General features: G+C 47.8%; 1 protein-coding gene across 3 annotated transcripts in view; it reads right to left on the bottom strand.

Annotated features, from left to right (window-relative positions):
- Nucleotides 1-1,277: 1,277 nt before the first annotated feature.
- NSMCE2 (NSE2 SUMO ligase component of SMC5/6 complex) overlaps nt 1,278-13,848 on the bottom strand; it is a 209,593-nt gene continuing 197,022 nt past the window's right edge. For all 3 annotated transcript variants that reach the window (XM_087864624.1, XM_045805649.2, XM_045805650.2), the window contains 3 exons: nt 8,796-8,896; nt 8,266-8,372; nt 1,278-1,628 (listed from right to left, as the gene is read on the bottom strand). In XM_087864624.1, the coding sequence (XP_087720750.1) occupies nt 1,511-1,628; nt 8,266-8,372; nt 8,796-8,896 (326 nt within the window). In that variant the 3' untranslated portion in view covers nt 1,278-1,510. The remainder of the gene's footprint in view (nt 1,629-8,265; nt 8,373-8,795; nt 8,897-13,848) is intronic.

The following is a 13,848-nucleotide window of genomic DNA, read 5'->3' on the forward strand; positions in this document are numbered from 1 at the left end:
GAGGGAGAAGCAGACTCCCTCCTTAGCAGGGAGCCTGACACGGGGCTCCATCCCACGACCCTGAGGGATCATGACCTAAGATCATGACCTGAGCCGAGATTGGGTTGGAGGCTTAACCGCCTGAGCCGCCCAGGCGCCCCTAAACTATGCTTTTAAACTCAAATATATATTATTTCATGGCCTTCACTCCCCCGTAGACGTCAACTCCAGCTGTTTCCTGCATTTGAATGAACTTGTGTTTATTTACAGAAGCTTCATTTTTTAAATGTGGACTTTTGAGTATATTTCTAGATCTAAATAAATCAATAGGGAGGAGGAGAGTATAGGATTAAGAATTCAGACTCTGGGACCAGGATACCTGAGGTCCTGTCCCAGCTCGGCCATTTATGAGCTCTGCGACTTTGCACGGGTTACTTCACCTCTCTGTGCCTCATTTTACTTATCTGTAAGGTGGGAATAATAATTGTACCTTTCTCAGCAGGGAGTGAGGATGACAGGAGTGACAAATGTATGTAAAGCACGGGGACTAGCACCGGGCACACGGTAAGTGCTCGATAAACGTTGGCCACTGGTAGCTCTTCTTGGTTTCCTAGCGTAGTCCGGGCATGCTTCGTCTGCTTTAATGAAATATTCTAGTTGATAAAAAAGGAGATCGTTTAATAGATTAGCACTCCACACAGAATATAATCGAAGATATTCAACGTAAAGACTGGGCTCGTCCTAAGTCCACAGACTTTTGGGGCTGAAGGGACATTAGAGAACATCTCGCTCAACACCTTTATTTCATGGTTGAAGACCCCAAGGCCCGGGAGCATGAAGCCCCTTGCAGACAGCCCCCGAGCAAGGCAGAGACAGGATGTGGTCGCTTCTGATGATACTTTAGGCTCTCTGACGGCCGTAGCGAAGTTTCCATTAGGGGCACCAACTATCTTTGCGCCGATAAGCCTGTTCACTGGAGCATTCCGTGCTGGCTCAGTCAGAATGACAAACAGAAGCATTTACATACTGGGAACTGTCGCTTTACAAAGTAAATACAGGTCGGTAAACTGGCTCTGCTTTATAACCTCATGCTGTCATTTACCATGCTGATAGAAAATGCGTGCCCCTGGGGTCTTTCTCCATGTTTCCCTGTCAAATAGCCTTTGAAAGACATTGTTCGGTTAAAACCATAATAAAAGATAGCCTGAACTATTAGAAACAGAAAGGCCTGGCACCACCCCGCCTGCACCGTTGGAAGAATTTATACCTTGGGAGATGCACAGACAGGACACACTGCGGATAATCAAAGTTTTATTTAAAATTACAGAACACTCAAAAATAATCAATATAATATGCTTGGATTTTTGTTGTGACATAGAAAAATGCTTCCAATTACACTTAAAACCTTCAAGTTTTACCCCAACAAAGTATGCTATGCAGCCCGTCGAAGTGCTTTGACAAGCACTGCTCTCTCCAGATGGCTGGGGTAGGAGGTAGGCTGCGGACATCCCTGCAGGGAGGTGTGTTTTTCCTACTCGGATTGACGGTTTTTCTTCTTGTTGTGGCTCTCAATGGCCCTTCTGAGTGCTTCATCTGGGATGAGATCAGACATTCTCACATCTGTGTGGCTACAGCCAATTTTGGGGCAACTGGAAAGGAGAAGAAAATCACTTAACTTTGATGCTTTCAGCATAAACTCCTCTCACGTACAAGCATTTAAATGAAGACATTTTTGCCAAAAGGAGAATGTTCTAGAAATCGGGTCTGATGTGCACTGACTCATTTACTCACTGAGTGTGTCTACCTGCACCAGTCCCTGCCCAGTTCTGGGAGCACAGGCAGGGGTCAAGCAGGGCCCACTTCACGGCCTCACTTTCCAGTGAGGGACAGAGATCGTCACTGAGTCAGCAAAGGGCACGAGCTGTGAGTTTGCTCGCACTCAGTGCTGTGAAGGCAAGGAAGCAGGGTCAAGGGAGAGAGTGAGGCTCTCTCGCTGGAGTCAGGGCAGGCCTTGCTGAGGAGCTCTCATCTAGAACAAGTGCTGCGGGGCGGCCCTGGCAGAGGCAGGAGCTGAGAAGGCTGCAGCTTGGGGGCCCGCAGGAAAAGAGCAAGGGCAGTGGGGCCGAGAGGCCCCGGGGAGAGGGAGGGCCTTTGCAGAGGAGGTCAGAAGGTCAGGTGGGCTTTGGATTTTATTATTAAAAGAAATTTTTTTTAAAGTTTATTTATTTAAGTAATCTCTACACCCGACACGGGGCTCGAACTCACGACCCCGAGACCAGGAGTCGCCAGCTCCTCAGAATGGAGCCAGCCAGGTGCCCCTGGATTGTATGTTAAATATGAAGAGAACACCCTGGAGGGGTTGAGATAGGGGAGGGATGAGGATCTGGCCTACGTTTAGAAACCCCGCTGAATGCAGAAGACAGGCAGAGCAGGAGAGCCCGGCCAGAGTCCGGATCGGAGGGCTGCATGGCCGAGACCGCAGGTGGTGGTGAGTTTCAGGCCGGAAGCGGAAACAGAACCTGTAGGACTTGCTGTGGGGTCAGAGGCCCTGTGTAAGGGAAGAGAAGGGCTGAGCTTTGTCAGAGTTGGCCCCCAGCCGACGGGCTAATTGGGGGTACCCTTTATCTCTACAGGGAGCAACAGGCAAACCAGGCTGGGGATGGAGTCAGGAGCCCCAGTTGGTTCCCTCCGAAATGCCCACCAGGCCTCCCGGTGGAGAGACTGCGTGGGCTGGAGGAGACTCAGGGGAAAAGCTGTGGCTGAAGAAATCAGCGTGTGAGTCACCCATGGGGGGGGAGGAGGTACTTAAAGCCGTGGCTCTGTTTAGATGTGGTCTCCTCTGGAGGCAGCGGGCCGGAGGAAGTCACCTGATTTCTTCTCAGCGTGAAGCAGACTTTGGTAGGGTAGAGTGCCCAGTGTCTGGAGTTAAGGTGACCTGGTTCTGGATATGGCCAACACCTACTTGCTCCTTAAGAGACCACAGGCAACAAATGTTCCCTTCTTGAGCCTCTATGGCCTCAGATTTGAAGTGGGGGTAGGACTCCTATTTCCCAGGGCTACAGGCAATGTGGTGTCGTCCCCTTTATTATCCCCTATGACTAGCATCCCTGATTATCATTCTTCCGATACATTTTAAGATGGCTGATCTCTCGGTATCTTGCATATATCCAGTGCATACGTGCATGCATTCGTGCACGCACTTCACCAGCCCCGTGCTGGTTCGAAGCACCCAACTGTGAAATACAAATTTAGATTCCTGCCCACACAGAGCTCCGGCCCAGTGATCTGAGGCAACTCTCCGAAAAGCACAGGTATATTAAGACAAAAAATAACAGCTACAAGATAAGATCAAAAATAACAAATACAAGACAAAAAGGCAGAAGGGGAAGAAAGCTGATCATGGGAACTCTGACTTGTCCAGTGGTAGGAAGCCCAACTGTTCAACATAAAGGAGAACCGTCTTCTTGGCTGTGCTCTCTGGACCAAGGCATCTTTATATAAGAAGGGCATTCATCAATGTAATGGATAATACGCTTGCTAACAATATTTATTTTTAAAATCGTGCAATGTGCCCTATATGGGCAGGGATGTGTATTGAAATGTGGTTGTAAAAAGGACCTCACAGGAAAGAGGATCAGGTGGTCTGTCCAACCACGCAGCCTTCTGACCATCCGGCTCTGTGTTGGGGCAAGGCCTGGGGGCGCTTGCGACACGTCCTACGCTGGTTTCTCAAAGCGAATTTTCTTTTACTAGGAAAGTGAATAGCTGAGATTATGAGAAGGATACGGACACTTTCACGACTTTAGAAAGGACATTTTTCATCACTGCAACTTCTGCGACGCGGAAATGCAACTCCAAGTAGGTCCCCGGGATGACGTGCTGCGGCCACTCACACTTCGTATCTGACTTGGTGAACATGCACTGTGACGGCGGCCTGGAATCCTCCCCACTCCTGAGAACCAAGTCTTTAACCCTGGCAGCCAGACGGTGAATAAGCGTTGAGGGGGAAGTGGGGACCGAGGTGGGGAGGACTTCCTGGTGACATCAGCGGCCCCGTCGGTGCGTGAGAGGACTCTGAGGACATCTGATGGGATCAGCCACACACTCACTGGCAAGCCTGCAGGCTCCTTCCTCACAAAGGGACAATGGGATGGAGCCCAGGGTGACCTGCGTCAAACAAGTCTGACCACACTTAAGGGATCAACTCTGGGGGACAGAGACATTCACCAAAAAGCCCTCCTGGGGGGAGCTGACGGCCTCTTGACACAAATGCAGGCTCAAGACTGAAAGAGACAAGCCTCTTGGCTGCGACCCTCTGAGCAAGTGGCTTTAATTCCTGTGCCCTGGTATTTCTTCTGCCACGAGCATGACAGAATGTAGGGTCGTTGGGAGAAGTAAGGAGGACAGTGTGTGACAAGGGTTGAGGAATTGGTTTGGGTGCTACGATGTGCAGTTTCTGCTCTAGGCCGCAGCTTCTGCTCCTAAGAAGCCCGTGGACAGGAGGCAGCCCCCCCGGGGATGCTGGCGGGCCATGGGCAAGCTACGATGCCCGGGCTGCTACGATGCACGGACCAGGCGCACTCTGCCCAGCATGAGTGACGGTTCAGGGAAGACTTCCTGGAGGAGAGGCTGATTCGGAAGCCGAGGGAGAATCTTGTTTCTCACCCTATCTCAAATAAACAAACACAAGTTTTTAAGCTGCAAGGGATAAGACAAGGCCGTAATGACACGCTGCTGAATCAGGGCACTCCTCTTCTGGAGAAATAACACTGTATACAAGCACCAGTGCATTAATCCCCAGGATGTCCTGGTGAGCAAGTTAGGTGTGGCAACCCCGATCCTAAGCTCTCACGTCATTGCTGTGCAGGAGTCAGACCTACAGGCCTCGAAGGACAGGCTGGGTCCTCAGCTCGGGTCACTGACAGGGCAGAACATTCCACCAGAGCAGCGAGCAAGCATGAAAGTGTCTACTGAACAAGGGGAGCCCGCGTCTCAGGGGTGCCAGAAGGCTGCAGGGAGCCTGGGCCTCAGTCTCAGCTCTAAAGTATAAGATTCCGAGCCCTGTGAGCTCCTGTATCTGGGTCCCAAGAATTCCAAGGTCCAGTCCAGTTCTAGGAGGAGGTCTACGGATACCTCTGGAAGTCTGAGCGGGGTGGATTCCCATCATACCTAAGCACACCGAGTAACTCTGTCCTCCCTCCTCTGAGTCTAAAATAACGTGTCACTAAGCGGTGAGGTAAGTAATACCAACACTGACAGTCTCGACCTTTCTGACCCTCCTGCGATTTGTTTAGCGTTCCGGAGTTCCAAAGGAGCTTTCTCTTAAGTGGTTTGCTTCTCCGATGCCAAGAAATATGCCGGTCCAGGCCTAGATTGGAACTTCCCCACCGTTTCTTTAATCTGAAGATGCCGTGAGATGCTGCTGTTATTTCTGCTCCGCAGATGAAGCAATGGAGGCTCCGAGAGGCTGACCGGCCTGTTGGCCGAGAGTGAACTAGGGACTGTGAGCGCTGGCGCTCCGCTCTTCCACTTCGTTTTACTCCACGTGCTGTTCAACAGGACTCTTCGTTAAACACGGTTCCTGTTCCTCAGCAAAAAAGGAACGACACGACCATGGAACGCTGGAAATACCTCACTGCTGCGACAATCATGAGGCAGCTCTGTTAGGGCGATAACGCACAGCCCGAGTATTCAGGAAACCGTTTTCACCACCGTATTTAGTGAGGGCCGAAGTCTCCACAATTTTACCCTGACTCCAGCCAGGGGAGAGAGATCTTCGCAGAGGCCGACGCATGGCCAGGATGAGTCAGTCAGCGCCCAGTCATACAAGGTACCTGGATCTCCAGGCTGACAAAACATAACCAGAACCATCTATGAGGAAGGACTGAGATTTCTCAAACTGGATGTGTCACAGACGTTTTTAAACAAAGGGGACCCAGAACTGCTCCTCAGGCTCGCATGCATCATGGGAAATGACACTAATTTGTGCTCAGTCAGGAAGCTCTGGAGTAGATGATGAAGAGCCCTGAAGTGCAATCGCTGCCAAACGCAGCCTGTCTCCAGGACCGTGCCCACCGCCCCCGCTGCCCCTGTGAGAGCAGCTCCCCTGTCTTCCTGTCTCGTCGGGCTACGCCTCAGACGCCTTCACTGGGGTCTTCTTCCTCCGACTGCCTTTTCTTGAACGATTCAATGCCTTTCTGAGGCGGGTGCTGAGGGTGGGGTAGTGAGTAGAGCGGGGCTGGCCGCCGGCCTCGTGCTGCCCGGAGCCAGGCCACAGTCCTGTCCTTGGGGGCTCTTAGCCAGCTGTCACATGCCGCCCAGAGCTGCCCTTGTGGGGCAGGTGAGTGGGTTTGACTCCTGTGCTAATAACCTCTCAATGACATCTTGAGCTCAGAGCTCTCTCCCGGGTCCAACACCTCACATTTTCTGTGCCCCCTGGACACTTCCAAATGGCTGTGTTGCTAGGACCGCAAGCTTAGCATGACCCCAGCTGTGCCTCTCATAATCTTTCCCAAATGCGTTTATCGCTCCTGCCCTCTCTGTTGGTTAATGACCCTTTCTGGACACCCAGTTTAGAAATATCCTTCAACTCTCAGTTGCCAAATCCTGCCAGCTGGGCCTCCACAAGGGCCCCCATTCTCATTCCCTTCTGCCTCAGACTCTTGCCTCAGTCAGGCTCCCGTCATCTGTAACTTAACCTCCTGCAGACGCATTCTCACTGACTTTGTCGCCTCATGCCTTGTTAATCCATCTCTTGAATTGTATTGGAGTAACTTCTCAACCTCCAGCTTGACTCACCTTATTCTCCCAAAACCCTGCAATGTTGTCTCATGCCTCTAGAATCATGGCGGCAAGAATGAGGGTGGTGGTGGTGGTGGGTACCATTCACAAATTAAAAGGTGGTTTTTCAGAGAACGAACACAGAAAAAAAGTCAGTAGAAAGGGAAGGCTTAGAAGTCCAGAAAGAAAGGAAATTGTATTCCCAGGGAAAATGGAAGGTTCACTAGGAAAATACAACATCTCAACTCTAAGCTGGGACTCAAAACTTTATACAAATGTACTCAAACACTCTTAATTTTGCAGCCATGAAGGCATTCTTCTGGGACAAATGGGGTAAATGACTTGACTGAACGACCATCAAGATATCTAGAATCTCAAATACCCTATCTGTAAGTCCACGCCCACAGGAGGAGTGGTGGGGAATTCCAACTCTGGGTCTGGACCAGCAAATTTCTGGGTGATGGAGAAGCGAGCCACACATCAAAGTGACTGTTATCAGAAGTCCACTGAGGACTGGTCACACCTGCAATTCCATTCCTACGACAAATCTGAGATAAGAGCACAAGAAATGCCAAACTGAATTATAGTGTGTCTAGCCAACCCAGGAGTCCATGTTATCACAGGAACAGAGCCACGGTCCTCCAAGGTTGTGCACCAGGCAGGTAGGAATTCATGGCGGGGGGTGCGAAGGGGGTGGAAATACATATAAAATACAGGTTAAAAAAGAAGATTCTCCGGGGCGCCTGGGTGGCACAGCGGTTGGGCGTCTGCCTTCGGCTCAGGGCGTGATCCCAGCGTTACGGGATCAAGCCCCACATCAGGCTCCTCCACTGTGAGCCTGCTTCTTCCTCTCCCACTCCCCCTGCTTGTGTTCCCTCTCTCGCTGGCTGTCTCTGTCTCTGTCAATAAATAAATAAAAAATCTTAAAAAAAAAAAAAAGATTCTCCAAACATTCCAATTAAAAAACAAAATTTCTCATTGAAGTGATCCACAAATTTACTTGAACGTTTTGGGAAGTTATTTAAATAATTAAAGATATGCAAGGTTTTCCCTGACACTTCAATCTTGATCAAGACCTCTGGATACAAATCTCATCTCAGAACACTTTAAACAAGTTACCTATATCGCAGGAGGCAAAAAAATTTGCCATTCCTTCTTGGGTAAGTATATACAGAAGGCGAAAAGACAATCTCTTAGTATTATAGGTCCCCTCCATCTTTTCTCAGGCTCTAGAACATTCCTATTATTTAACGATGAAACTTCCACCCAATTCCTTTTTCTCCTGTTTCGAAGGTGTGGCTGAAGTTGCTTCAGCTTCTTCCTGAACAGACTACTCATTTTCCCGTCGTGTATTGTTTTTCCAGAAAGCTGGCTTCCGTGCTTACACTATGAGGAGGTGGGTGGGCTTGAGGGGGGCCATGGAAGCGTCTTTTCCTCTAGCGTGAGCACACCACCTCTGACTGACCACCACTGGGAAGGCTCACTTCCCTCCTGCTGCCGACTCACCAGGCCTTTTTCTTCCGCCTGTGCTTGGACTCGATCATGCGCACAATGGCTTCCTCCTCATAGGTGTGGCCACACGCTTTATTTTTCACCGGCTTCTTCATTTCCACCTGCAATCAAGGAGACATTCAGCTTTCAGGAATGATAATGATCTACTTCCAGTAACTTCTCCAAGTCACCAATTACTTGGAAATTTTTTTCCCTCATCTGGGGGCTTCCCACGTCCAACCTCGCAGTCTCGTGGCTTTAGATCATTGTTGGGGCAGATGGCCACAGAGGAAAATGCAGGGAGACCGTGGCACCGATGTCAGCTGGCCCGTGGGCCAAGAATTTCCTCCTTGATCCCTCAGGGCACGGTTGACTGAAAAGTCTTGCCAGCCCGGGAACCTCCCCTGTATCCTCCAGCATCTCATCACTTTCCTTTCCTCCCTTCCTACCTTGGATGCGAAATCAAGTTAGAAAGCAAACCCGAGTCTTCTGCCTCTATGAAGCAAACGGCTTTGTCTTTCTGGGAAGGAGGAAGGAGACAGTACCTGCGTGATAGGGCAGATGAAGTTGGTCTGACTTTGGGTCACAATCATATCCTCATCAACTCCTTCTGTTCCATCAGCCTCTCTGTCGGCTGGAAGACCATCTACAGGGAAAAAGGGAAGTTGCTGAGCCTCGTTGGTCCAACACTGTGCCAAGGACAGGAATTAACGGAAGGAAGGAGGTTGATGGTTTCTCAGGGTCTGCTGGGTGGTGGGCAACCTTGCTAGGTACTTGGGTGCACAGTAACTCTTCTGCTCTTAAGAGAATCCTGCAGGGTAGGCAGGATTCTGCCCATTTTTGACAAGGAAACAGACTCGGAGCAGTGAGGTAACTTTTTCAGAAATTAATTTGTGAGGGAGTACTGTTCAGTAATCAGGAGTGTGGCTTCGGAGTCAGAAGGGCCTGGTTTATCTCTTTCACTTCCAGCTGTGAGACCTTGGGCTAGCAAGAGCTTTTTTAAAAGCCTCTACTTTATAGCTTTGTTGCAAAGATTAAAAGAGATGAAAAATGTAGCATGCTTTGCAAAGCCCCTGGCACAAGGAAACATTCAGTAAATGGTAACTACTCTTAGCTAGCTCAAGGGTTCTCAAACTTTTTGGTCTTAGAACACTTTTATACTTTTCGATATTATTGAGAACCCCAAAAAACTTATTTGGGGTTATAGTTTATCAATAGTTACCATAGCAGACATTAAGACTAATGATTTTTAAAATATGCAACTATCAATTCATTAAAAACAACAACAACAACAATTCCTGGGGCATCTGGCTGGCTCAGTCAGTAGAGTATGTGACTCTTGATCTCAGGGTTATGAGTTCAAGCCCCACGTTGGGTGTAGAGATTATTTAAATTAATAAAACTTAAAAAAACCCCTCCATTACATGTTAACATAAATGATACTTTTAAAACTAAAATAATTATATTTTCCAGAACAACAAAAGAGTTAGCGTTAAGAGTGGCATTGTTTTTACATTTTTGAAAACATCTTTATTGTTTGGCTTAATAGAAGATAGTTGGGTTTTGAGGGGTGCCTGGGTGGTTCAGTGGGTTGAGCATCTGACTCCTGATTTTGGGGGTCGTGATCTCAGGGTCATGAGATTGAGCCCTGAGTTGGGCTCTGCACTCAGCCGGGAGTCTGCTTGAGATTCTCTCTCTCCCTCTCCCTCTTTCCCTCCCCCCCATTCTCTCTCTCTCTCTAAATACATAAATAAATAAAATCTTTAAATAAATAATAAGACAGTGGGATTTTGGTATCTGTACATGCATCCAGTCTTGTGATATCATGTCATGTAGCCTCTGGAAAAATACACTTATGGAAAGAGAGAGAGTGAAATAGACAAGTGACATCTTAGTATCATTATGAAGATAAGTTTGGACCTCGTGGGTACCCAGAAAGGTCCTCGGAGAGCCCTAGGGGTCCCTGATCCACACTTTGAGAACTGCTGAGCCCTGCATGGTAAGGCTGCCTTTAGAGAGTCATTTCATCACGCTTGCTTCTCACTGAGGGCAAACAGATGATGGATGGCTTCTGAATGGGATAATGAGACTCAGTATCTCATGTGAAAGCCTTTCTTTCTGGAGAAGGGAGACATCATTTTACACAGACATCAAAGATCAATAGCTTTTTAAGTGCAAGTGTTGACAGTATCTTCCTTCCTCTTTCTACCCCTCCCACACCTTTCCTGTCCTTACTGCCTTTTCTCTCCCCTTCCTTCTTTCATTCTGGCAAAATAGCATCAACGTTAAAAATTGCTTTGTTTTTAATGTGGGAGGGAAACCCTTGTCTTCAGATGGTCCTGCACGTTGTTCTCTTCCTAGAACTGATGGCCCCGGCCTCCCACCTTGGCCGGATGGAGTGCCTGTCCAGAAAAGTACCACTGGGGGCAGGACAAGGGTCGTCAAGGTCAGCTTGTTCAAGGTCAGCCCGTGAACTAGTGGCTGGCACCCAGGCATTCTGCCCCTGGTTACTCTGTTTCTGTAGGGGTTTTACCTTGTTTTACAGACTACTGCTACTTGTATGTCAACTTCTTGTGTTTTCCTAGAGAAATGTCCCTCAAAGCAGCTCTCATTCCTCGAAGAAGGCAGGAGTGGAGACCTCAGAGCATAGAACTTTCTAGGCAGGCCATTTTTAACCATTGGCCACTCAGGTATGGTGCCTTCTAGCTTTTCAAGGACCTGTAAAAATGTCTGAGACCTTGAAAATCCGTTTGTTGGCTTCGGAACAGGATAACTACAAAACTGGATTAATAAGCAATAAAGGTCGACAAAATGTAATGTTAGGTTAACTTCATTAATTGCTGACTTGGGGGGTGCCTGGGTGGCTCAGTCGGGTTAAGGGTCTGCCTTGGGCTCAGGTCATGATCCCAGGTTCCTGGCTGTCTGCTTATTGGGGAGTCTGTGTCTCTCTCTCCCTCTGCCCACTGTGCCACCCCTGCCCTCCCCGGCCAACTTGTGCTCTGTCTCAAATAAATAAAATCTCTTAAAAAAATTGCTGACTTGGTAATAAAAATATCTCATTTGGAAGCAATATGTAGGCTGGATTTAGGTTTGAGCTTAATAATTCTCAGGTATGCTAAGATAACTGCTGATAAATTGAGAGTCAATTATAAGTTACTTGTAACCAACCTATTTCCAAAGCAAAACTATAAAGATATTTTCAAAAAATTCTGTCAGCAATAAAAGTATATTTAACGTGGAGGTTGCCATATTTTAGTATGTTTGACGTGATGTGGGATGGGACCTATGAAGGGCTGTGCTCCCCAGAACCTGTCTTTGGTCTTCACAGAGCGAGAGTTAGACTCCTAGAGGAGTCCTTCATCAACCCAGTGGTTGCTCACAATGGCTCAGGAAAGGTGGACAAGGAGCCCAGTCAAGGAGCAGAGCTAAGAGCATTCTGTCTCTTCAATTCACTTTCCAAAGCCCCCTCCTATGGGCGGCTAGTGCCAACTTCTGACTGTGTGTCTGATGGTCAAAATTAAGGTCTCTCTTTGTCCATTTCTTACAGACCTTCTGAACTGATGGCAGATTTTTTTTTCCTGAGGGCAGATTTCTGACTGTATATATGATACTGTGGAATTCACCAGAAAATCTGTTAGATGAGTAACAGAGTTCAGCCAATGTGAAAGGCTGTGGGTTTGTTTTTTATTTTCTATTTTTAAAATTTGAAAAGGTAGAGGAAGCAGCAAAGCACAACTCAAATGCAATGGCGACCACTAAGGAAGGCTGAGGGGGGAACTCAGAAACTGTAGGTGGCTGTCAACATCCGTGATCAAGAAAGAAGGTGACAAAAGTGAGACAGAGGAAGAATGCCAACAGCGAGTAATAGTCCACGGACCGGGAGTCTAAAAAGAGAAAGATCCTCAATAGCTAAACCTCTCTTGAGAGAGAACATTTCCTCACCCGAAATCTATATTTATAGAAAGTGATATTAGTGTTGGGATCTCCGATGTGCTCACAGAAGGTCACATCTGGCAGTGACTGTCAGTCACCCTCATTTAGTAGACCCAAAGATAAGACTTTTTGATACACTAGAGAAAAATATAGATCATCCACCAGAAACACATAAGTTTTGAAACTGAAGTTATCTAACCCAATTCTCCCAAACACCTGAGAAATCTGAAATCTAAAGACATTATAGATTTTGTTCAAAGTTAGGCAGGGATTGAGTAAATCAGCATATGGCTCTATTTTCTTGGCCTGCTTAATTTGAGACTAAAACCAGTGGGTAGGCTCTGGGAGCCATCCTTTCCTCCCCCAGATTATTATATTATTAATAATAACACCTCAAGTTTACTGCCAGCTACACAGCAGGCACCATACTGAGCACTTTATGTACGTTATTGCATTTAGTCCTCACAAAACACCCGTGAAGAACTCTATTATTATTATTCCTCTTGCATAGGCCAGAAAACTCAAGCCCCACAGTATTTTTAAGGCAAAGTGGGGGGGGGGGGCTCCTGGCTGGCTCAGTCTTAGGCGTCTGCCTTTGACTCAGGTCATGATTCCAGGGTCCTGGGATCGAGCCCCGCATCGGGCTCCCTGCTTGGCGGGAAGCCTGCTTCTCCCTCTTCCACTCCCCCTGCTTGTGTTCCCTCTCTCGCTGCCTCTCTCTCTGTCAAATAAATAAATAAAATCTTAAAAAAAAAGAAAAGGCAAAGTGGGAAACAGCGATATTATAATGAAGAAATAAGTGGATTAAATCAATTTAATCATTGCTAAAGAGATCACAAAAGTTTTTCTTATTATAAAGTGAAAAACAAGAAAATTAGTCACATTGCGTTCCACATACACACACACAGGGTTTGTTGTTAGAAGTATACGTCAGCTGTCAACTTGTGACCTGGTGGGCAAATCTCAAATCCACCCCTTCGGTCCCTGCCTGGGCCCAGGGCACCCAAGCCATGTGCGGACGGAGGAAGTACAGACGGAGGAAGTGCAGACGGGAACTAATGTTTCCAGAGCACCCATAAGGGATGTGTCAGGGTGTGAGTTAGTAACTTGGACGTGATTTCTTCGGATGTCATAAAATGAACATGAAGAGGAAAGAGAAACCATGGAAATGCTTGAAGTAGTAACCAAGGACACAAAGAATTCCAGAAGTCTATGACTATTCCCCTGTGATGTAAAGTTAGGGGGTAGTGAGGGCATCTGTTGAACCCCAAGATGTGGGTTCACGATCAGTCAGTTATGACTGGGAATGAAGAGCTATATGGCTCCGCCTTCAGTTGTCCCCAGTCAGCCCTCATCCTGCTAGCTGCTCAAGCCAAGACTTTTGGAATTATTCTTAATTACTCATTTTCCTTCGTTCCTCACATCTGAGCCTCATTGGCAAGTTCTGTTGACTGGTTCTCAACTATATTCCCTAAGTTTAAAATCTAGTAAATCTAGCTCCTTCTCTCGATTTCTACCTATCCCAGTCCAAACAGCTATGGCCTCCTGCCCAGACCCCTGCAGTAGTCTTCCACCTAGAATCTCTCTGCTTTGACAAGGGTCACAATGCTCCCATGCATGCCTCCTGTAGCAGTGCTCACAGCCAACCTCCCTGACCAGCCTCCC

This window comes from Ursus americanus, chromosome 9 (genome assembly GCF_024610735.1).
Source record: "Ursus americanus isolate L20-20 chromosome 9, mUrsAme1.1.p, whole genome shotgun sequence".
NCBI classification, from domain to species: domain Eukaryota; kingdom Metazoa; phylum Chordata; class Mammalia; order Carnivora; family Ursidae; genus Ursus; species Ursus americanus.